The sequence below is a fragment of the Rhinolophus sinicus genome, chromosome 5 (genome assembly GCF_057876585.1).
Source record: "Rhinolophus sinicus isolate RSI-liver-muscle chromosome 5, RSI-T2T, whole genome shotgun sequence".
In the NCBI taxonomy this organism is placed as follows: domain Eukaryota; kingdom Metazoa; phylum Chordata; class Mammalia; order Chiroptera; family Rhinolophidae; genus Rhinolophus; species Rhinolophus sinicus.
In genome coordinates, this window is record NC_142505.1 from 87,671,663 (window position 1) to 87,697,011 (window position 25,349).

The following is a 25,349-nucleotide window of genomic DNA, read 5'->3' on the forward strand; positions in this document are numbered from 1 at the left end:
ACCTTGTTCAGTATCATGAGATGATCTACATACTACAGGTTATTAGAGACCCTGGCTTTGGATCTCTCGATCTTTATTGCTAGTAATGTCCCAGGTAAAGTTTCAGTGCCGCAGGGCTTACATTTAACCAAACTGAAGCACTATTTTATTACACAGGGGACTTTTTCTCAACAATACAAGAAATTCAAATAATATAGCAGTCATAATAATTACAAAGCACTTTGTGCTACCTTAAGCACCTCTTGTTCCAGAATTGCAAAAAAGAAACTTTATGAAAAAGCATTTAACCTCATTTTGCAGATGAGGAAACTGAGGCACAGAGAGGTTAAGTGACTGGGCCAAAGATACCTGTGTCAGCAGTAAATATAAGAACAAAAAGTGGACCCCAGCATTCTAGCTTTTCTTGTACATTCTTCAGCTATTGTGCTGGCTTTGAAAAAGCCAGGGGGGAAATCTGAAGAGTAAGATACTGAACTCATGTATGGGGGTGGGGGGAGGGTTGGGTTGGTTTGGGTAGCATTTCATAGAAAGAATTTCTGGCTCCCTACATATTCTCTATGCATAGGAATTCTAGCCCTGTAAATGAAACCTTGACAACTTGAAAAATTGAGGCTGTTTTGTTATTTACAGTAAATGAGTTGTAAAATTAGGTTTTCAGGAACATTTATTTGCTCTCAGACCTGAATCCAAGACTTGGTATTACATAACTTAGGAAAAGTACCAGGCTTCTAGTTGTCTCTGGTAGAAAACAACCTATCAGGAACATAATGTTACTTCTGTATAAAATAGCAGAGCTTTCTTGTTGCTGTTAGCTCTCTGGGAAAAAAATGTTATCAGTCTATATGATGAGAGGTCCGAGTGCTCTAGGCATATCAGGACATTTTAAAAAATAATCATAACTTAGTTTAATATTCACATCTCTGTCGCGAACTCAATAGTTGGTAGAAGTTTGCTTATCGCCTCTATGGTGTTTTTACTCAAATCATATAACATTTATCTGCAGGCAATTGTAAGCAGCCATTTGAAAACCAGTATTTTGGAAACTGAAAAGTTCAGAGATGCTCTCTGGCCCATGTTCCCTTAGAGATGCTGGCATTCTAAACAGAACTAAGTTAGGGAGCTTGTGATTTAGAGCATCATCTTCTTAATTTTCAATATGAATAAGATCAGTCTGTTGTTCGAGGAGGAACACAGATGTGACAGAAGGTCAAGGAAGCATCAAATCTGCTTTTACTTCTAATGTTACATTCGCCTGGGTCCTTCGTCTTGGTTGCCAGTGTAGCCGGGGTCACTGTGATCCACTTCCCATCGGTTATCTGTGGAATGAAAGCATTCCACCAGCTCCACCTTCTGCAGAAAAACAAACTGGAGAGTGCTTTTCTTCCCATTCACATTGCAGATGTCTCTGTTCCTGAGTTTTAAACAATAATAAAGACAGAAAAGCAAATCCCTGTAGTAAGAAACCAGACTTTTGAAATGAAACATTTTATTGTAAATAGCTCCTTATAGGTATTCCTCGTGCTTCATTCCCCACCCACCCGTGTTTTTTTTGTTGTTGTTTTGTTTTGATTTTTTTAAAATGATATTTCAGGACTAGTGTTTCCATGGGGTGTGGTGTTACAGTAAAATGACCCCCCCTGCACAGCAGGGGTAGAATGTTTCTTTGTAACTTTGGTTCCATGCCCAAGACACATCTTTGCTTGATCTGCTGAAACTGTTTCCATTGCTGAATTTTTTTTCTTTACACAATATATGTTTATAGTTCTTTTCTTCTAGGTTGACATATACAGGTTTCATTAAATGCAGCATATATTGTAGATTTTCAACAGGGTCATGTAGGAACTGTCAAGTAAGAAACCTTGAATAATGGCTTTAAAATACACAGTTGTAGTCCTGGCTACAGGGTAGTTCTTAGCTTTTGATCTCCCTCTCACTGCTGTAAACATTTCTGCCATCTTTGAAGGTTTAGAAGCATTTGCCTTTGTGGGCTCTTATCCGTGTTTTCGGTTACTCTGTAAAACAGGAAAAAATTCTTTAATCACCATTCTGTAAAACAAACAAACAAAAAAACCCAAACAACCCAAGCTCTTTTTTTTTTAAAGAAAAAATATTTTTTATTCTTTACCACTTCTTTGAGTTGTACGATCTTGTGCAAGTTATATGAAGAAAGTCTGTAGGCTTAATTCCATTAATTTAAAATGAGAAAACAGAAGTATCTATTTCAAGGACGTGGGGATTCCCTGTGAACTTTTCCACTACGTTTCCTGGTTGATCCCAGAAATGTCCCTGAAAAGGTACTTCCCTGGGCTATGCCAGTCAGGACTCCTAGTTCTGTTTCTCGTTAAGTCCATGTGTTTGGGTTTTTTCACTTGGGTAAAAGTTTAGGGCATAATGTTCTCTTCCAATAAAAGCTGGAAATCGTACAGAAGATGTGCTGCTGAAGGTCATGGCTTTTAGAGTCTGAATGACAATGAATGGAGCAAATGGGATTTCCATTTTCTCACTGTATGTCCCAGGACAAGTTATTTAACTTCTCTAAGTCTTAATTTCCCCATCTAGAAAATAAAGATACTGATTCTGTAGCAGGATTCTAGTGGTACCCCAGAAGTGGTGACCAGGATGCGAAGTGGTGGAAAGGACGGCACTTAGTAACCCCAAGGTGCTTCTAGTCCACCAAACAGAGGCAAATTAAAGACTCTAAGACATTTCTGACACAAGTGCAAGTCAGAAATATTTGGAATTCACATCTGCGGAGCCACTTCGGTCTGCTCCAAAAGATTAGGTTAGACTAGGATGAAAGAGCAGAACCAGTAGCAAGGAAGTGCAGTCATTGGGTCGGGAGTACACTGGGGGAGGGCATAAATAGAGATTGGTGGTGCTTGTACAAAGGAGACACACATTCTATTGCTCAAACACAGAACAATGCTCATCTTCCTTTGTCTATCTGGGCAGAGAACTGGACAGGGCTGGTGGGCAGAGACAGGGCCTGTGGCTTCCTTCCCAGCAAGAAGCTGTGGCTGGTACCAATGGTGGTACCAGAGAAGCCGTGGAAGAGCCTGGGCCACAGCCAGTCAGGGGATAGTGCAGTGAGCATGCTATGCATAGCTTCTGAGGAACTCATCCATACTCGCATTTCCCCCAAATGGTGAGTCTTCCCTCACCTTTCATAGAAAAGACATCGGGAGCTAGTGGGTCATAGTTGGAGGAATGGCATCAGCACCAGGGAGATGGCCACAACCGTGCCAATGGAGTTGAAAGACATGGGTCCCTTTCTCTCTTCCCCGCCCTCCTAAAGAACTGAGTCTCAGAGGGAAAGGAAACAGATCTCTTAGAGCCAGACTGTGAACCTCCTCCTCCACTGAGGAGGAGGAGTCTGAGATAGAAGTTTTAAACTGAGCTAGACTTTCAAGAACTGAAAGTGACTGAACATTTTGGGAGCCAACCTAAGATTTAATTAAAGGATGAGAGAAGGAAAAAAGACAAAACCTGACTGAAAGCCATGTTTTGAGAGAAATAGATTACGTTCATATTTATTATACATCCCAATGGGATGAGATCCTAAAACAACTAGTTACAACTATAATATTCCTATATTCCCTGGTAAAGAAGAGAATTGATCTGAATGTATATAAAATACTCTTTAAGGTATGTGTACGTGTGTGCGCATATATATATATATATATATATATATATATATATACACACATATATATGTATATCTATATATAGTGTATGTGTATATTTGTATATATAAAATAAATATGTAAATACAAAAGTCTTTTACTTGTAAACATCCACCTTGTATACTCTCAGAGATAAATCCTAAGTTCTCTTTCAAAGCACATATGCATAATTTCTGCCTGTCACAACTGGGGTAAAGCCCATCATTTGAGTAAAACCATGTTGGTTTTAAAAAAACAAAGGAACTTAAAGGCTGTCTCCCAGAATGTTAAATTTCTATAGATTAGGTACCTTTAAAGGGAACTATGATTTCTACAGGAAAGCGAGATTTATGCAAATTGGCATTCTGAATAACTGAAGTGTTACCCAACAGGTCACCACAGATGAAAAATTTTCAATGAGCCCAAGGTCAGTACACTTTAAAATTGTATAGGATACAAATACATCTTTTATTCGGAAAGCCCTTCTGGATATTACAGAACTGTAGGGATTCTTTTGAATGGGTTGCTTATCAGCGCTGGGCTTTCGTTTCTCTTCTGTAAAACAGTGATTGTAGCTATCGGTTCTGAGAGTTTACTACATGCCACCAGACTCTACGTCAGTGAATACAGTGATGTCACTTCTGACTCGTGGCTCTAGTTTCCAAGTACCCACCCCTTCCTGATTCATAGAAGACACTTGGCAAGTATTTGTCGAGATCAATTGATAGGCTACTTATGTTCACTATTCCTTAGGATTTTCTAACTTTTAGAAGGTTTTTCAGGTCCTTTATGGACACATATTTAGAGGCATATTGATTAACAATTGTAGTTAACTCTCATTCTTTAGTTACCACAAATAACCAAAAATCACGAACAGCAGTCACTCCCTCTTCCTGCTTTCCATGACTCTGCAAAGGGAACCACCATCCAATCAGTTATACCATCTAGAGTCCTAAGGGCCATTTCTGACACCTTTCACTCCGTCAACCCTCATACCCAATTTATCATATAGCAAAATACTCAATAAATAGTAGCTATTATTATTACCTCCATTTTACAGATGAGGAAATGGACAGTGAGGACCATTAGGTAACTGGCCTATAAGAATCCTAGTGAGGAAGACAGGTAACAATGAACAAAACTTAAGTGAAGCCATAAGATCAGGGGAAACTTCCCTGAGTCCCTGATTTTACATTGAGATGGGAAGGACACATGGATATTAACCAGTTGGTGGTCGTGTGGGAAATGCGGTTCAGGGAGACGGAAGCATGTCTTGGAAGGCATGAGCCAAGACAGAGGGCTTGGCAGGTCCTAGAAATGCTTTTAATGAGCCTTTCCATGTGTCAGGTACTATATCGGTTGCTTGACTTACATCGCTCAATCCTCAGAAAAATAACGCTATTATTTGCTAATGTTTCGTATTAGGAAATTAATGTTTGGAGAAGTATAATAGTATCTATTTTGCAGGGTTGTTGTAAGTATTAAATAAAACAACGGGTATGAAATGTACTTTTTCAACTGCAAAACAGGATGCCCTCTTTCTCTTCCTCATCATAAAAGCATCACTGTCATTAAAAAAGTATGTGTTGATTGTCAACTATGTGCTAGGCACGGTCTAGGTAGTTGGGATATAAGTGTGAATAAAGTCATGTATGGTCTGTGTCCTCATGAATCTTACACATAATGAGGGAGAGACATTAACTGAAAAAACGAAACAAACAAAAAAAAACACCAATACATGTAAAATTTAGCCAGGAGCGAAATCGAGGAAGATTTTCCTGAGGGAGTCACAAGTAGCTGAGATCGAAGGATGAGTCAGTAGGTGTTTACTAGATAAAGCAGGAGGGAAAGTTCTGTGCACAGGACAGCATGGGCAGAGACTTGTGGTAAGCAGAAGGGAACTCGGCTCATCCAGGTAGACCCAGGAGCTGCAGGAAGCCTGAGGGATTCTCTGAGGTTAGACCATTCAGGGCGTTGTTGGCCACATGAACGAACTGAGATATGACCCTAAGGGTGGTACTTTCCCAAGAAGGGGGCATGGTTACGTTAGATTTGTCTTTCCTAAAACTCACTCGGGCGGTTATGTGGAGAATGAGTTACAAGAGTGTCTAGAAGAGAAGCACTGAGCCCAGTTAGTAGGGTGTTCCACTATGGAGTGGGGGAGAATGCATCTGTTTTCCTCTGTTCACTGTCTTTAAGTAATTCTCCAAATGACACGTAAAGAACAAATTGGAGAGTTATCTTGGTATTGCGTTACCATGCTATCCAGGGCTCTGCTCTAACATGTCCCAAATCTGCTTTCACATTTATTTCCCCGCTATCTATTCATTCATCCATCTGCCCTTCAGTTCATCTGCCAATTTAAAATTGATTCAGGACCTAGTACATATAAGGCACTATTGTAGGCACTAAAGATGCAAAGGTGAATAAAGCATGAGCCCTACTCTATGCTTTGTTAATGGTCTAATGTAGGTGACATAGGGAAACAATTTTAGCATGACTAAATGAAGGCTAATGGCTATATTTACACAAAGAAAGGACTGATGAACTGGCGTACAATAATTCATCTCATAGATTTCTTTTACCAAAGTAAAAAAATAAAGAGCAAAAGTTTCCTATTCTAAACAACAAATGTAGGAGAGATTGGTCTCATATTGCCATTTGTTTTCCATAGGCCACCTATGGGCATTGGTGGGAGGAGCAACTGATAAAACATAAACGTAATAAGAAATAAACATTTGCCTATTTTAATGGAGAATTTGTAACTAATCAACTGTGGCTGTTCTTACAATACAGTATTTATGTTTTATTAAGTTTTGTTTTGGATCAGAACAATAATACGGTAATTATGTGCCTTTTAACATGTGTTACGTTACTGGATAAGTGAAAGGGCCTTTACGTTCTTAATGTCACTTAATTCTCTTAACATAACACCATGGCTGTAGGTAATATAATTATAACCATTTTATGGAATAGAAAACCTCATCTCGGATAAATTAAACCTCTACCAAGACATAGCTAGCTAGTAAATGGCAGGATTCCAACCTAACAGTATATTTAACCTCAAGGCTGTACACTCTAAACTACTCAGCCATTTTCCTGGACATATTTTATACCACCCAGATATACTGTCACATTAGTTTGCTACGTTATTATTATGTTTTTTTTCATTCAACAATTACTAAGTGTCCATTATGTGCTACTCTGGAGGAAAAACAAATCAAATTTTATATATTCCTCAAGGAATTACATAAAAATGGGAAACGGTCAAGAGATGAAGACACTGTAATTTCAAAACCCAACAAGTAAGGAGTACTACACAAATGGTGGACGACACCTCTGGTTGTTGTATGAACATAAATGATGCTCAAAAAGCAAGAGCAAAGCCCTCTTTCATTTGTGAGGCAATGTGGTGGTTAAGAGTAGAATGTGGAGTGAGGCTGCCTGGGTACAAATCCTAGTCCTGCCAACTGTAGCTGCATGGTCTTGGGAACATTCAAAAGCTACAGTTCCTCCGACTGTAAAAAAAAAAAGCAATGACAACACACTGACTTTATAGGGGGTTTTGTATCTATTGCTTAGAACACCACCTGGCACATAAGTGTTAACTGTTATTGATGTTAATGTTCAAACCTACTCATTTTCTAACTAGTATTTATTAAGTTGGATTTTTCTTTCCTAAGTCACCACATACTGTGTTTCCCCGAAAATAAGACCTAGCCGGACATCAGCTCTAATGCATCTTTTGGAGCAAAAATTAATATAAGACCTGGCCTTATTTTACTATAAGACCCAGTATATGATATGATATGATATGATATGATATGATATGATATGATATGATATGATATGATATACCAGGTCTTATATTAATTTTTGCTCCAAAAGACGCATTAGAGCTGATGTCCGGCTAGGTCTTATTTTCGGGGAAACACGGTAGTACTTGTGGCTCATGAACTTTATTTGCCCTGTTTATTTATTTATTATTCTTGCCCTGTTTGTTTATTTATTTATTATTTATCATCAGGACTGTTTAGTTTTTGATGCGCTGGTCATTATGATCCGTTCTTAGAGAATCTCACCCATTTCACTTTAGATATTCTCATTCAATTTAAGAGACTCAGTCCTCTTCTGTATGTGCTACAAGGCTACCAATCTTTGTGTCAGACAAAAGACAACTGTCAGTCTGAAAAGAAAATATTTTGGAAGAAGGAATAAAGCCAGAGGGTTGGTTATATGAGGACATAACATTCTGGGCATATCTGCTTAACTCCTTCCTTGTACATGCTAAAGCCCTTTTGCTTGTCTGTCCCACAAGCAGGTAATGGCGTTGATACCCGTGGAGAGAACGTGTCTCTCTTCCCCTTATCAATTTGCTAGAGAAAATGTTAAGTAACATGAACTCCAGGAAAGACCCCTGAATACTCTAACTTAATAGGATAACCAAAGTTGACACAGACTGTGATAAATGGATTTAGAATAGCAGCTAGCCCTTCCTCATTAAAAAATAATAGTATTGAGATTTGTGGTTTCTGTACCTGGGTGGACATCAAAATCACCTCGTATGCTTGTTAAAAAGATAGACCACTTCTTACTCTCCACCTCTCCCATCCTATATCTCACCTCCATGTCAAGTAACCTGCTTTGTTAAGTCTGAGGAAGGCCATGGCACCTGTATTTTTAATAGCACCTGAGAATCATTGTCTAAGATTATTCACAGTATATGTATTCATGAGATATGGACTTACTAATCTAGCAATAAGACTCTTCTTTTTTTTTCTATATTGACATTGAAAATTATCTTATTTGAAAACTCAAGATCCAGTTTTAATTAATAGCCTGCTTTCCTGAATTCTGATAAAGAGAGATGGAAAGAAAGGATTAAAAAAAAAATCAGTCATTATTAGCTCGTTAAGATTCACAGCAACCAGAATTTTCAAGCTGGAAAAGATACTAAAAATATACTCTTATTTCTTCACATTGCAGCTGTAGAAGCAATCTTTCTGTGTAATGACTACGATGAGAATTCTGAGATCTATATAGAAATCGTGGTTTCCCAAAGCAAAACAGTTACTAGTTACCATTATACTTCATAGTTCCTTTATTTCTCTACCAAACACCCAAATGGATTAAATCTAGTTCTCATTTTATGGCATTTAAGCCAGTCAAACCAAGTGTATAATTTTAAAACATGGGCAAAGTAACTATATACATATATATGTATATATATATACATATATATCTAATATATATACATATATATCTATATATAGATATATATATCATCCTTATCAAATACCTGTTAGAACCACATTTTGAGAATTAAATGGAATCTTACCTTTAAGAGGCACCTTGACATCAAGGCCATAGAATAAAGGCAAGAGAGAAGAACAAGAATAGAAACAGAAACTGCAGAAGAAAAAGAAGAAGATTATGTAAATCTGAATTTCTGTAGTGCCATTCAGGTAGTACAAACCCTCAGCTTTTCCACATTGATCAAGTCCGATCACTTCTCACATACACACCAAGTATCTTTTCTTTCAAGAAAACATACCTTTTATTTGTCTACTGGCAAAGCAATGCAGTGACAACTGGTGGTCAACTAATATCTACTCATAATTTTAGAAATTTGAGGGGGGTGTCTTAGAGATATCTGGAAGGCTTTTGCCTCGTTATCACTCTTCAAAGCACTCTGTTGCACATGACGTCTTCGAATAAGGGACATGTATGACCTTCTCATATTGGGCAAGAGGTTTGCATATTTCCTTTAATGCCATTGCTTATAAATCTCTTCACTATGGCAAAATTGTATGAACAAGCTATAAACATGGTGCTAAGAGCCATGTATTGGTGACGATTCTATTAGTCTGTGATGCAGGAACTCTGTCTTTTTTTTTTTTTTCATTCCTTGAAGATGGAGAAGGATGGGATGGGACCTATACTATAGCAGGCACACTATCTCATTATCATAAATGTTTAGGAAGGTCAGACCTACTGAATTCTGACAGTGAACATAATCTTAACCCGTCTCCTCCTAAATTTTCTAGGAAGATGGATGTAAAAAAAATTCCTTTGTTTGTTGTTTGTTTGTTTGTTTTCCTCAGGTAAACGGGGACTGAACTGAAAATTTCTGCGGCAGAAAGGTCTTAACTGTGACTTCCTCCTTAAGCCAGCCCCAGGACTATTTAATAATTAGCAGAGAAAATGACGAGAGCCAAGAGCTCATCATTGAAAAATATGGAAAATGGAAGACATCAGGTGTGTCTGTTGATAACCGGGTAAGCCGTGGAGCAAACCCTTCCTTCTACAGTCTTCATGCCAAACACTGGGAAATTAGACTAAGTCCTTGGTTTACATTTACTTTGTTCAATCCCATAGAAGTAAATAGCACACTTGCGAAATGAAAATTCAAATTTAAAATTTTGCAGATGATGTGTACTTTATGTTTTAGAACTTTAAAAATTATACTTTTAAATTTGACTTACATCTTCTTAGAGATTCCTAATATTCACATGTGTGACCTCATGGAACCCATGAGAGGAACTGAGGGAAAGTGTTAGCGTCCCTATTTTATAGTGATGGCTTAGACACAGGAGGTGAATGAAGTCACTTACCCAAGGTCAAATAAGTACCTGAAGACCCAGCCTACACAGAATCCAGGTAACTGATGGTCTGGCTAATGGCCTGGTGAACGGCCCCTACCAACTCCCTGTGGTCTCACATATGTGGACAACTATAGAGCAACTTGGATGAACCAAATTCTAATCATTGTCTCAGAAATGACAGATGGCTTGCTATTTTCTTCTTGAGTGACCAGGAAGATAATGCAAAACAACCGTATTATTTTGCGACAGAGGTATGCAGGCAGCTACTTCCAATCAACCAGACTGGGACTCCAGAGAAAACTTCTTGCCGTCCTTGCTTTGTTCTTCAGCAGGGCGACTCCCAGTTACCATGGGCCGGATAATTTTCTGTTGTTTAATGCACTGCAGCTTGTTCAGCATCCCTGTGTGAGCCCTCTCCCTTCTCCCACCACACACACATTTTCAAATGCTCTCTTTAAGAACTATACCACTTTACCCCCCAAAAAAGTACCAGCAAACTTTGAAGAAGAAGTGACTCTTTCAGACCACTGCGGGAAGGGAAATGAAGATGGGATATGAGGGCATAATTATCCTATATCAATTTAAATTTCTGAATTCATTACTGAAGTAAAGCTGCAATACAAGAACAAAGGTTGTTTTATGAATAATAATGGGAAATTTTTAAAAAAGGTGCTAAAATATTTTAAAAAGAAAGAGCTAAGAAGACTAACAAAACTCAAAAAAAAAAAAAAACTTGGAAAGGAAATGAAGACGAATTAGAGGAAACTGAGGAAAGAAAACACTTATCAAAAAGAATAGGAATTAACACAAAAGGCAAAATGGCAAGTCTAGGTTGCTTAAGGCAGAACCTTTGCTGGAATCCTGGGGCCTGAAGGTGAAGTTTACGTCACCTACACCTGCCTATGCAAAATACACAAAAACCAAGAAGAAAGAAAGAACACAGGGAGAGTAAAATCGATATTGTTTTCTGACTGAAAAATAAAGACTAAAATAGATGTTAAAATTAACACATACCTTTTCTTCTAAGTCCTTTATCTGTCTTTTTTGGATGTCTGTTTTATCTTCCAAGTCACGAATTCTCTGAAGAAAGAAAAAAAAGGGAAGGCATTAGTGGGTACTAGGTTGAACAAAAAGATTGTTCAGCTACCGAAAACAGAAAGCTTTCTATAAAAACATTAACATTAGTACTAGCAGCTGGAAACATCACATATACATTTTTCCATACCCATTTTTACACGTTCAAAATTACCTGTATTTATGGTGGAAAACCATTGTCATTGATTATATTTAAAAAATATTTGCTACCTATCTCTACTGGGTCTATCCCTGCAGATTTCCTCCCTGTGAAAGGTATAGTCTTCACCCCTTTGTCCTTGGGTTTGACCTTAGGACCTGTTTTGGCCAGTGGGATGTGATTTGTGCCACATCCTGGAAGAGACAGCAGTATGAACCAGGTCTAGTGAGCAAGAAACAAACTTTGTTGTAAACCATCTGGATTGAGATTTCTGGTTGTTTATTATTACAGTTAAAAATGGCTAAAGCTGATTCACACAAATGTAAACAGTCCCACTGTTTTTCGCTAACCTTTCTTTTCAACCTTATTTCAACTCTGTGCCAGGGTAGAATTTCTTCACAAAGCACGATTGGCCAGTTCTCATAAAACAAAGTAGAGATTACATTGCCACAAAACTCCAAGGAGGGAACTGATAAATTTGGAGGGGGCGGGGGGGAAGAAGCAAACATAGTAAAAATAGCACAAGTAATCCTGAAGACAAAAAAGTTCCAGGGCTATTTTTTAATTTATCCATCAACTATACAATAAAATTCCAGTAACTTTAATAGCACAGATTTGAAATCAACATTATGTAGACAATTATTTGCAAGTGAAAAAAAGTCTTCCAATTTCTCTCTGGCAGTGTAAAGGCCTTTTCTGTTTATAGCACATGGTCACACAGTGCAGGTTTGTTATTTAATGACTCTTTTGGCAATCATTAGACAAGGGAGAACCAGAGGCTAATAATAAAACACTTGAAGCCAAATAGGATGATAATACAGAAAGAGAGGTTTTTACAATTCAATGTGGGAGAAAAAGAAGGAAAGCTAGAATGAAAAATACGTGAACTTGGAAATCATATCTCCCTTTCTCTAAAACAGTGGTTCTCCATTGGGAATGGTTTTGCCCCCCCCAGCGGACATCTGGCCATGTCTGGACATTAAAAAAGTTATTTATTTTAAAGTGCACAATTTTGGAATATTTTTTATGTATTTATTGGGGTGACCAATAATTTTGGAATATTTTAATGGGCGTTTGTTTGGGAAATAGAAAATGTCTCCGAGGCTTAGACATGTAATGTACCTATGAGTTCAGACTGGGTAACTTAAAACAAAACAGATAAAACCATCTCCTTCGGGAGTGAAGTACCTTATCTGATTAAAGAGAAACCCCAAGGTTTCAATACAGAATACATGTAGATAACTATTTGTCTACCTTAAAAATAAACACTTCTGTGGTTCCATGGCAGAACTCCTGATTTGTTGAAATTAATTAAATATTATTGCAGCCTAATAAATTTATGCAGAGGACCCTTTCATTCCCTGACAGCAGGAAAGGATGCCTGCAATACTGCAATGATGTCACAGAGTCTATAATTCAAGGCTTTAAAAACTCTTTCTGGGGTCAAAACCCAAATCTTTACTATAGAATCTAAGGGGCACTGAAACACACAAATATATATTTATCATTTCTGGGACAAACGTCTTTAGAGTTTGCTGTTAACTTGAGTCATCTGTTAACCTATAAAGGTCCACAAAGCTCCTGGCTACATCTGAAGTGTACGAGTGTCAAGTTCCCCACAAATTGTTCTTACTGGTGTCATAACGTAACCCCTGTTCCTTTTCCATTCACCCCCATCTCCGATGACCCCATGATTCTTACTTCTTGTACAGTCCATCTGGATTTTGTACCAGCTGCTTGTTACAGCTTCTGAGTACCAAATACTATAGCCTGGCACGTTCAATTCGGGAATTTTTATTGAATCTGCTTTGTGACCTGTCCTCACCTGTCAAGTTATGACATGAACTAAGAGTTGGATTAAGACTTTTGGCTATAAATTAATAATGGGTGTCTATTTTGAGCCCTGCTGGTCTAGATGAATCATATAAATCATACATGACTCAAGCTACATTACGACAGTAGGTGCCGTGGGTATGTGCAGTGGCACTGGAGTCAGGGGTTCTGGGTTGTAATCCAGGTTCTGTTGCTTACTATCTGTGTCACCTTGGGCCAATCACATAAGCACTCTTATCTGCAGTATCCTGATCTCCTAAATTGGGATAATAAGGATACTTAAATTAGGGGGCTATTGTGGAGATTCAATGAAATGACGTAAGTAGAGCCCCTAGTTTACTTCCTGACATATAGCAAATGTCAGGAAGTAAGTAGCAGCTTCCAAGCTTTGTTGTTGTCGCTGTTTATTCTGGGAATAAAGACAAAGGCCATCTTCACTTTTACCCTATTCAGATTATTTGACCAGGCTAGGTTCTGGGGGATGAGTAACGAGAGGAAAGCATTATTTCTGTCCAGGAGAAAGGCCTGCTTCCTTGCTTAACGGAGATAATCAAGGTCCATGAGATTCACAGGATATTTCTTGACCAAGCAGTTGCCAAAACAGGAGTAACACACAATGCTTCTGAAATGCCAATTTTCTTAAGCTTGAATTATAAAACTGTCATCCTGTATCTGAGTGTAGGTGGGAAACAAGAGCTCTTTATTTTACTCTCTGAAACTAGCTTCTTGCTGCTGGGCTTCGCCATACCCCTACTCAATGCCACGCACTCAGTACCCAGTCCCATTTGCCTAGCACCAACCCTGCCCAGAGGTCACGCAGTTCTCACCTGATGGGCTTGCTGTAAAAGCTCCATTCTCTCCTGCAGGACCTGACAGTCGTATTCCCTGCTCTTCCTCAGCATTTGCCGACGTAGCTTTTCTACTGCTGCCCTCAGCTCCTCCTGCTGTTTGTCACTTAATAATTCGCCAAACTTGATAACAGTTTCTTGCTGCAGAGCATTGTACAAAGTCGCTTCTAGTTCCTGGATTCTCTGGCAAACAAAATTAGAAAAGTCTGACTTTGGAACTTCGCATTTATGTGTGGTGTGTGACTATACACAGAAGTGTGAATGTGGGGAGAGATGTATTGTTTTTAGTTTTACAGGATAATAGCAATAAAATAAATGTTACAGTTTATCCAGCCTAAGTAAGGACTCTTTTGATTACCTCCTTTTTAAGGTTCCATCAGAGTCATCCAGCCAATACATTAACTTCTCGGATGATAAAAATTTGTTCTTTTCCTTGGGATTCTGTCCATTTCACAACTTGCATTTTTAGAAAGTTCTTACTTTGTTGTAATAATTGTATATCCTTCTATTCTCGAATGTAGCTGGAAATAAGTTTGTTTACTCTTCCATTTGACAGCCCTTCAGATATTTAAATACATCTATCATGGTGTCCATACTTTTAGAAGGAAGTATTGAAAAGTGGTCTAAAGTGGAATAAAATATTTGAAATTGGAGATATATTTCATGCATAAAATTCCACCTCTCTTCCACACAACACACCTCTGTACTTGAAGATTGCTTTACAAGCTCCATATTTTTTCTAACAATAAAAGTTAGGGCAATATGATCTAAACATGACCTAGAGTCTCTGGAATTGGTTTGTTTTTTAATACTCTGAGATTTACATGTTGTTCTAGATATAAAATGACTCCTTCAGTTTTCTCTTTTTCAGATGAAGATTCTACTGTTCCTTATATCCTAGGTTTTTTCTTTTAATATCCTTCAGATACAGTTGCCAAAATCTACAATCTTGCCTCCCTGAGCGGCAAGGAAAAAGGGGAAGGAGGGAGGGCAAGAATCATTTCCTTCTCTATTCTCTAGAGAACAACTCACTCTCTCCTTTCCCTACTTATCAAGTAATGCTCAGACTCTCTTATTCATTTTGGAGGGAAAATACTAATTCATCTTTGTTTTAAGCAGAAACGAAGTGCTTCACTTTTTCCCAAAAGTGACTCAAGTTGCTTCCAGGAAAGCATTGTTAAAAACCTTTACTAGCAACTCCTTGAAAAGGTCCTTTTTAAAGTTTTCTATTTTTCTCTTGAGTCATTATTGTGAATTAGTGTGTGTGTGTGGGTGGGGGTGGATAGGGGTTGCATATGGAGAGAAGACATACAAGCTGTAGTCCAACATTAGGAATTACTTATCATGATTTTGGTCCAGGGGAATGGATCAAATGTGCTCCTCAATTAGCATAATATTCAGTGGGAGAGAAAGAGGTGCCCACGCCCACTTACTGACGCAGCCTTACTTACTATGACTTGAGGCCCCCGTGCCTGGTGTCAGATAGAAACACTACCGACTTACCAATGTTGGCAGAGTTCTTTTACTCTCTAAGCCTCATGTCCTCATATGTAACATAGGAGTAATATTACCCACACCTTATAGGGTTGTTGTGAAAAATAACTGAATTAAAATATATACGGCAAACATTAAAAACTTTATTACTCTATCCCTAGATTAGGCTGCCACACGATTGGATTTCATATAATTTCTCTTTAATTTACACAGCCATCTAATCTGTCTTTCATTAAAATATTATACAATGACATACATTTAATTTTTAAAAATGAAGTATAATGAAATACTATTAAGTATTATAAGAATGTAACAGCAAAGAGCTAGGGATATATTTGTTCTAAAATTAGAACTGGAAACCACTGAATAATTGAGTCGCATGTTGTAGTCTATTTAAGTACGTGGCATGACAAATTAAATAAGATGTTTTTCTCTACAATATATAATTGTAAACACTCAGGGGTCATGACTGCCTGTTGTACCTACCATATATGCTTGGTCGAGAGCTTGTTTTCTGTAGTCTAGTTCTTCCTCCAGATAGCCTTTGATTTTGCAGAATTGTTCCTATAAAAAAGGGCCATGTTGATAAACAGAGTCAGCTTAGTTAACTAGAAAGTGATATATAAATTGTATTGATTAATGTTTTCTCTAATTCCTTCACAAGACAAATCACTAGTATTTGTAGGGTCATCGATTTTGTCAGGGAAATAGTTCAACTTTCATCGTCTCACACAGAGAACAAGAAAATCAATGGAAAGAAGCATAAAAGATATAATGAACAATCCACATGGAATGCTTTGAAGGATTTTTATGCCAAATCCAAGAGTATGTGATTAAGGATAGATTCTGACAAGATAAATGTTCGCTAATAAGTATATGTGTGCAAATACATTCTGATAGTGTATTTTTATAAGAATGTTATAAAATGTGGAAGAGTCGTACAATAAAAAACTTATCCAAAGTTATCTGTGTATGATTAGCAAACAGAAAGATAGATAATAATTCAGAGAGTGGTGGCAAATCTACGCACAACCACAAAGCCACTTAAGGAGTGAGTGCCCGCTCCTGCTGCAAAGCCAGAGCGAGCTGGGAGACTTACATCTGGTATTTTCTTCCTCGTCGTCGGCTTCTGTGTGCCTCTCATGTTGCAAGCATCTTGCTGTTAGCATTTAAAGATATATCTTTGGGTGTAACATAGCCCCAAGTCCAGTCAGTTATGTCTTTGTGTGTGTAAGTGCCTTCAGTGCATAAGTGCCTGCATGAAGCAATTTTGCTGTTGACTTTCCTGATTACTTCTGAGCTCCAGGGTCTAGAACAGTGTCCGGTACTGGCTGAGTGCATAATTAATATGTGTGCATTTAAAGAGTTTTCAAAGGTATTTTGAATATAAACAGTTCTTGTTACATGCTTTGACTTTACAGCCTAACCTCTTGGTAAAATGTAAACCCTGTGTAAAACACAATCAAATGATGTGCATGCTGTCACACGCTATATAAAATGCAAGTTGTTCTTCTTATTATAGGCTTCCTTAATCTGATAGGAACCACTACCAACTTTTTCTTCTTTTTTTTTTTTTTTACTAATAATGACATTAATGACAGGAGAGTTATAAAATTCTATTATGTATGGCTGTAAGTTAATAATCACCAATTCCTAGGCTTGGGGATTTAAAAAAAATGTATGGTGGTAAAATACATACAACATAAAATTTACCATCTTAACCATTTTTAAGTGTACAGTTCAGTAGCGTTAAGTACACTCACATTGTTCCACAACCCATCTCCAGAACTTTTTCATCTTGAAAAACTGAAACTCTATACAACAACTCCCCATTTCCTCCTCCTCTAAGCCCCTGACGAGGACCATTCTATTTTCTGTTTCTACGAGTTTGAGTACTTTAGAATACCTTAAATAAGTGGAACCGTATGTATATGTCTTTTTGTGACTAATTTATTTCACGTAGCACAATGTCCTCAAGGCTCATCATAGCATGTGTCAGAATTTCCTTCCTTTTTAAAGGGTGATTAATATTTCATTGTACGTCTAGAGCATGTTTTGCTTATCCATTCATGCATTGATAGACACTTGGGTTGCTCCCCTGTTTAAGCTATTGTGAATAATGCTGCTTTGAATGTGGGTGTGTGAATAGCTCTTCAAGACCCTGTTTTCAATTACTTTGGGTGTATACCCAGAAGAGGCAATGCTGGAGCATACCGTAATTCTATTTGGAATTTTTTTAGCAACTGCTGTACTGTTTTCCATAGTGGTTGCACATCTTTTTACATTCCTATCAACACTGCACAAGGGTTCCAATTTTTTCGTATCCTTACCAACACTTGTTTGTTTGTTTGTTTTATGATAGTAGCCATCCTAAGGGGTGTGAGGTGGCTTGGGGATTTTTATTTTGTGTGTGTGTGTGTTTTAAATTAAAATGTATTGTGGTGATAATCGTTAGTAAAATTACATAGGTTTCAAGTGTACACTTCTCTAATACAGCATCTATATATAACATTGTGTGTTCACCACCCAGAGTCAGTTCTTCTTCCGTGACCATATATTTAACCCCGTTTACGGGGCTTGGGGATTTTTAAAATCAGAGTTACACCCATCATTTCTGTAATGTTTGCTATAATTATAAATGGTGGATAAATTATTTAGCCTAAAAAAGGAAACACCTAACTGGATTTTCTTTAGCATTAGTTTTGGAAATAGTACAAAAATATAACATGATGTTTTTTGGAGACTATTACTTGAAATTATTGGATACTTCTGGGATTTTTGTTTCAGTCTATGCACAAAATAATGGGAAGGCTACAAGCTCTTTCATCAGTGACAGATAAAACTGATAGTAAATAGTCCTTTTCCATTTGCCTTCATTTTTATGATACCTCATCTTTGCACTCACCATGTCACTTTCCAATTCCATCATTTTCCGGTGCAGGGCAGCCTCTGCTCCTTCAATTTGCTGGATCCACTAAAGAAGAAAAAGCCTGTGACATGATTGCTTGATATGGTGTATATGGTACTCTCTACTGAGGTGCTTGGTCTCATCCCCTTAGAGTTCAGGAAGCAGACTGAGAACTGAAGTGAAACTTGGTACATTTCATCTCTTAGTTCAGAAACAAGACCATAGTTTTCCATTCATCCATTCACCCAGCAAATGCATTCATTGATGCCTACCGAATGTTAGGTAATGGGCTAGATACCAGGGCTGTGATGGTAACCAACACATTTTTGTCCTCATTGGAGGACTCAATGGAAGGCTTTCTTAGAAGTGACAATTGTACTGGAATCTGAAGAATGAGTCAGAGATGATTAGGTAAAAATGAGGGAGGGGCAAGTTCCAACCAGAAGGGACGTCCAATTCTCCATGGATGGAGGGAACATGATAAAAAAAAAGAAGGCCAGGTGAGAGTGGGGCAATGGTATTTTTTTAGTATATAAAATTGAGTAAAGCTAAGTGTTGAAGAATCATTTTTGTTAAGTAGAGACATTTTAAATCACATTAAAAAACTTAGAAATTTTTCCTAACACTTAAAACATATCATTGTTATATGGCATTGTGTTAGCATTGATCAACATCCTGAATAAATTTAGACTTTGAATATTATGTTGTGAGCCTACCACATATATGACTTAACAGAACAAATTCTTACAATGTATCTCCGCCAAGTTAAACATCAGCTTACCCTTCAGGAGGCAATTGGGCAGCATAATAATCAAGTGGGTGGGTTCCAGAGGCAGACTGCTTTCGGTCTAATTCCAATTCTAGCTTTTCATGATTGTGTGGCCTTGAAAGGTTACCTGATTTCTCTAAGACTCAACTTTCTTATTTGTAAAATGGGACTAACAATAAAGTCAAAATTAAAAGATGTATTTCACGTAATGAAGGAGTAGAGTTTTTCTTTTTTTTTTTTTAAAGAGCAAATCCCAGGTATTGTTTCACATGTAAATACTTCAGTATGCATCCCTAACAGACACGGCCTTTAAGACAAAACAAAACAAAACAAAAACATAACCACAGGCCATTTCCACACCTCGTGAAATTAACGTTAATTCCCTTTGTCTTCTGATACCTGGTCCATATAAACATTTTTCCAGTTGTTAGCAAAATGTCCTTTTTTTTCCCCACACTTGGTTTGCTTGAATCAGGATGCCAAAAAAGATCATTTCATTATTACTTAAGTATCTTTTTATTTTATAGCAGTCCTTCCCTCTCCCTCTGCCATTTTTTTTCCTCCTTGATGGTATTGTTTTGTTTGAATAATTTAACTGGCTTATTTAACCTGTAGAATTCTCTCATTTCAGACTGGAGTAAGCTGATTGTTCACTCAAGGTTTCATTTAACTTATAACGAGCTTTTTACACATTTGGGAATTAAGAAAGCAGCTCAAGGGTCTTATACATTTCTCATTTTATCCAACCAGGTACACATGACTCAACTATGCACCAATTGTCAAGGCACCCCCAATATTGCCAATTATCAGGCCTCTCCATTTGGCTCTTTCCTGTTCTCTCACTCTTCCTGCCATTTACCAAGTTTAGACACACGGGGGCCAGAGCACACTCTGACAATCCATAGGTTGGGCTTTCTGAACAGTGAACCACCACCCACTCACAGAATCAGCTGGGAACAATTTGTTTGTACACACACAAGGAAAAGCCTATAAAAAGAGCCATGCTCCAGTTTACCACCTCTCAACTGTTAAAGAGAAAACCACAGGCCCAAAACGGCATCATTTGTGCTAAAGCCCATGATACCACACCTAAACTTAGTATCTGACCTAATTATAGTTTAGACCTTAACCAGATATGTAATCTTAATAAATCAGTCTGGGATTTTCTGGTCAACACTAATGACGTAATCTGTTACGTGGGCCCTTCTCTATCCCCCATAGGGAGAAGAGGCAACCTATATGATAAAACCTTTGCAGTTTCCTCCCCCAACCCTCCCAAAAGATGTTCAGACCTACCTAAAAATGATTTCTTTTCTTTTGCTAATAGCTCTTTTGCCCCACCCTTCTTCCTATAAAAACCATCCATTTTGTACAACCCCAAGGAGTACCCTTCGAGTTGCTAGATGGGATGCTTCCATATTCATGAGTATCTTAATAAAGCCAATTAGATCTTCAGATTTACTAGATTGAATTTTGTTCTAATAACAAAACCCTTCTTAATTGGTTCCCTAACTTGATAGGGATTGCTTGAATGATGTAATTTAGAGGGGTTCCCACTTTTTTTTTTAAGAATTAAATTTTTTAAGAGATTTCAACGCAAGAATTATCACCTCACTCCCCACCAGTGTGTAGACTTTTTGGGTATGTGTTCTCGTTTTATCGGGGTTGTATCACCCTGAAAAATAGAATATTTATTAGGTATTTAATAATGCAAAGTCTTGTACAAATGTCCTTTAAACCTAGCCTGGTCTTTAGGTGTTAAACCCGACACTGAGATGATTTTAATGTTAGTACAGCTTGTTACCTTCTCAGCCAGGGACAGTACAGTGCTGGCCTGAATTATGGCCACTTGTTCTTCGTTTCTCAGATTCTGTGAAAAAGTAAGAAAGAAAGAAAATAAGCTGAAGACACTGACAATATTTACACTATCCAAAAATATTGCCTACGTGCTGGTCACAGACACTACTATTTATGCATGCATGGAACCTGACCAAATATTCTATTCTATTTAATAATAATTCTTAACCAAGAGTTCATTCAAAACATGTAAAAAGTCTATTGTGATTTTTTTATATCTAATACTAACTTGATTTTATGTTTCACTATAAGCAGACTTCATTCATAGTGAAGTTATGCAAAGAGCAGAAATCAAAATGAACTAAAGAGTAATCTCTTCACAGCAGTCTGATGTGGTTTAATTGGTTGCCTTCTCTCCTTTGATAATTTTTCAAGGGAATAAAATGACTCCTTCAACCTACATATATCATTCATCTAATATCTCAATTGAATCATTCTCCCACTGAATTAATATGCCTTGACCCTGCCTGGAAGGTGTTTTCAGAAAGAAAAGGGATTATCATTTTCTGGTCCATTTTTAAGGGGTTGCCACCAACGCTACTATTTAGCAGCATTTATTTGCAACTGCCTGGCTGATTAATTTCACACTGGATGACTCCAAGCAACAGTCAGAAGGTAATTAGCTTTAATCACTGCAGACGTGGTCGGCATTCAAACCTCAAACCTGCTCATGAAAAGCACTACCAGTTCCCATTCTTGCAACTTTCCAGAGATCCTTCCAATCCCGTAGTCAAGTTGTTTGATAAACTGCTGGTTCTCCCCAGGGTACTACACCCTTCAGTGAACATGGCCTCCCACCTGATATTATTTTACACATGGTACATTGGCGAGTATTCTTGCCACTCTTTAGGCAAATTCATATCATTACTGCACTTAATTAATTGATACTTACCCCATTATCACCCAAGATATCGAGCTGCTTTATGAGACCAGGGATATTCACATCCTGCAAAATCAAGGAGATACATTCATGTCTAAGACACACAGACATAGCCTACCACTTTTTCAGTGTCTAAACCTTTAGTTAGAGAAGACATTTTAAGACCTGTAATTCCTTGGGTTGTTTGCAACCAGGCATGCCTAGTTTTAAGTTTCCACTTCACTTCTTAGTATTAGCTATGTGAACTTCAGAAAACTACTTAACAGTTCATTCTCAATTTTGTCAGTTGCAAAATGGAGATAATAAATGCCTCATTCGTAGGCTGAGCCTGAGGGTAACGAGTTTGTGTACAAGAGTCTAGGATGTAGTAAGGACTCAAATTAGCTCATTAACTTTTTTCTTATAGTTGTTAATTTTTTTTTCAATTATGGTAGATTTCGGGTATAAAGAAAATAGGTAATAAACATAAATAATCAACCAATTTTATTCCAATAAACAGAATTCTGACCTGGTTGAGATTTTGACTGCCACATAGAAAACTATAGTGCAGTTCTATTTTTTTAGGTGTTCAGCATTATTTCCATCCGATGGAAAACAGCTGATTTTTACTGTATTCCTTGAATCAGTTTAAAGAAGCTGAACTCCATTTGAAAGAGTGCCCTTGGATATAAATTATATCCATTGGATTAGGCTGTTTTTGATTTATCTAAGATAAAAAGCATCTAAGGAAAAGATGAAGTAAAGTGCTTTTCATTTCATTAGAGTTGAGTCAAAAAATTGCTTTGGTTTACAAATTTTCATGTAGCCCTGGAAGGTCAGAAGTTTAAACACCCTGGAAGTGGTTTAAGATGGAAGACAAAGAAGCACAATTTTACTACCTAATTCCCTCCCCCCGCCCACCACGATGTTTTACTTCCTTAGTACCACTTTCTCTTCTTACTTATGTTCAAATGCAGTATAGCAGATCCCTACCACTAGGAAGGGGAAAGTCTTAAGCTCAATATCACAGGTAGAGAGAAGGCAACTAAAGCAGGTATATTTGGCAGCTCAGAGTGGGAGCAAAAAGGGCCATGCAGAAGGTAAAGGAGAGACCAGGAATAGCGGGAGGCTTCCCAGCTTTACCTCTGGAATAGATAGTCACCGTGTGCTTTCATTACATTGAAGGACAATATATTTTCCAAGAGGTGGAGTCACCTCCATTCAATCTTAATATTTAAAATGTATTCCAATATCCCTATAGATAGAAATATATTTTGTCTAAGTGAGCAATATGTGATAAACTGTTAAGTCCTTCCAAAAGAGAAACCTCCCTAAATTAAACATATCTAAAGAGATGGTGGACTGGGTGATTTCAAGGTTTCTTCTAATGCTAAAATTCCAAGACGATGAATTTCACAGCACTTGAAACAACACAACAAAGGGACTCAACAAATACTTTTTTTTAATCTGACATAACTGAAATACACTTGTTGACATACTGAATTTATTTAACATTTCCTCTAGATATTTAAAGGTAATTATCACAATAAATATTATGATTCTGTACCATTCTTTATGTTACTCGATTCTAAATAATCATGGCTTCCTGTGTTCTTTGCTGTTACCATTCACACATCTGTCACACATTTATTTTGTTTATACTCTATTGATTTCCCAATTTTAATTCTTATGTAGTTTGTATGAAAATGACATCCAGAGACTGAAATACAAAAGTCATGAGCAACCTCCCCTTTTCCAATTCCCAGTTCTTCTACTTTCTACAAACATAAAAAATCTGCCTACCTTGACACCTTCTTTCATACAGTAGATCTGTAGAGCACTCACACCATCTGAGAATGGGTGAATTTGCAGATTAAATGGAGGGGATCGCCTCTCTCTTTCCTTGAAATACAGTGAAGAATATATGGGAATTAAAAAAAAAACAACAACTGATCAAACACTAAACCAGTTGTCTGTGTTCTCTCTTTATGCTATTTCAGCAGTTTATCAATATGACATTTGGAAAAAAAAAAAAAGAAATTAAAAAAATGAACTCACGATGTTCATGGTTACATTTAATGGAAAGAACTGATTAGTTAACTAAGAGGTATGGGAGAGAATTTATAGATGGTGTCCAATCTTACAAATGTTTTGATTGGGGAAATGTGGGAAGTGGAATTCCAATTTAAACTACATGAATATTTAGAGCTTTTCAGGTATCACAAAGAGTGATTTTTGACCATGAAGTTTTATGGCAGCAAACAGCCTTTTGCATATTCAATCCACTCAAGCTTTGTGAGTAAGATATGTGGGGGCTACCAAAGATAATTCTTCACTCAAGCATATCAACTTCTAACTCTATCCAAATCTAATTTGAAAAACTTCAAGAAGAAATTGCTGACAAAATAACAGAGAAATCAAATGGATTTTTTTTTTTTTACATATCGACATACGTTCAACTAGACCCTCAGCCAGATTCTGCATGATACAATCAAAACCTGATTTGATTGATATATTTTTCTAAAACAGAAAGAAAGAAAGAAAGAAAGAAAGAAAGAAAGAAAGAAAGAAAGAAAGAAAGAAAGAAAGAAAGAAAGACTGAAATTTGGTCAGATTAATCAAAGTATTTCCTAAAACAAGTTATCTTGCTTCTTAGCCTTTGGCATAAATATATTATAGACTAGAAAGTTGACTTACAAATTGAAGTGTCTAACAATAAAATATTTTTATATACAGCACATTTTGAAATGTAATTCTTGAGGTGACATTTTTATGAATCAGAATTCAATGAAGGATGTAAATGATTATTTAAAAGCGATAAAATATTGATGAAGTCTGAAATCTCTTATGTAAGTTATTTAAAAAGTATTCATTAGTCTTGCTCATAAAGGCGGTAATAGTGTTGAAAGTACAATATCTAAGCAGACAATTCTGAGTTGCATCAATGCTTTATCAGTTACTAGCCACAGGACTTAGGCAAGTTATTTAACGTCAGTTGCCTCATCTATAAAATCTCGATTGTGGTTGTGAAGTCCAATGAGAACATGCATCTGAAATGCTTAATTCAGCACCTCACACATAGGATGTGCTCAGTGTATATTGTTAATGGTTACCATCATCATTATTATCATCATTTCCTTACTTCTAGCTCTAGGTTTCGAAATTCCAGCAGCTCATTCTGGTCTCTGGCATCCTGCAGTTCCTGTTGTAACCGGTGATTTTCTGCCTCCTGTTTTTCTATCTAATAAAGTAAATCCTCAAGTTAGGTAAACATTGCAAA

The 25,349-nt window shown here is 37.2% G+C and overlaps 1 protein-coding gene across 3 annotated transcripts in view; it reads right to left on the minus strand.

The window, feature by feature from the left end:
- Positions 1–1,469: 1,469 nt before the first annotated feature.
- JAKMIP2 (janus kinase and microtubule interacting protein 2) overlaps positions 1,470–25,349 on the minus strand; it is a 134,426-nt gene continuing 110,546 nt past the window's right edge. The window contains exons 13-22 of one of the 3 annotated variants that reach the window (XM_019739109.3): positions 25,212–25,310; positions 23,873–23,971; positions 22,103–22,156; positions 21,158–21,223; positions 18,582–18,650; positions 16,163–16,240; positions 14,162–14,365; positions 11,282–11,347; positions 9,001–9,071; positions 1,470–2,012 (exon numbers count right to left, since the gene is read on the minus strand). In XM_019739109.3, coding sequence (XP_019594668.2) covers positions 9,021–9,071; positions 11,282–11,347; positions 14,162–14,365; positions 16,163–16,240; positions 18,582–18,650; positions 21,158–21,223; positions 22,103–22,156; positions 23,873–23,971; positions 25,212–25,310 — 786 coding nt within the window. In that variant the 3' untranslated portion in view covers positions 1,470–2,012; positions 9,001–9,020. The remainder of the gene's footprint in view (positions 2,013–9,000; positions 9,072–11,281; positions 11,348–14,161; positions 14,366–16,162; positions 16,241–18,581; positions 18,651–21,157; positions 21,224–22,102; positions 22,157–23,872; positions 23,972–25,211; positions 25,311–25,349) is intronic. The other 2 variants (XM_019739110.3, XM_074313733.2) reach the window with 2 other exon arrangements.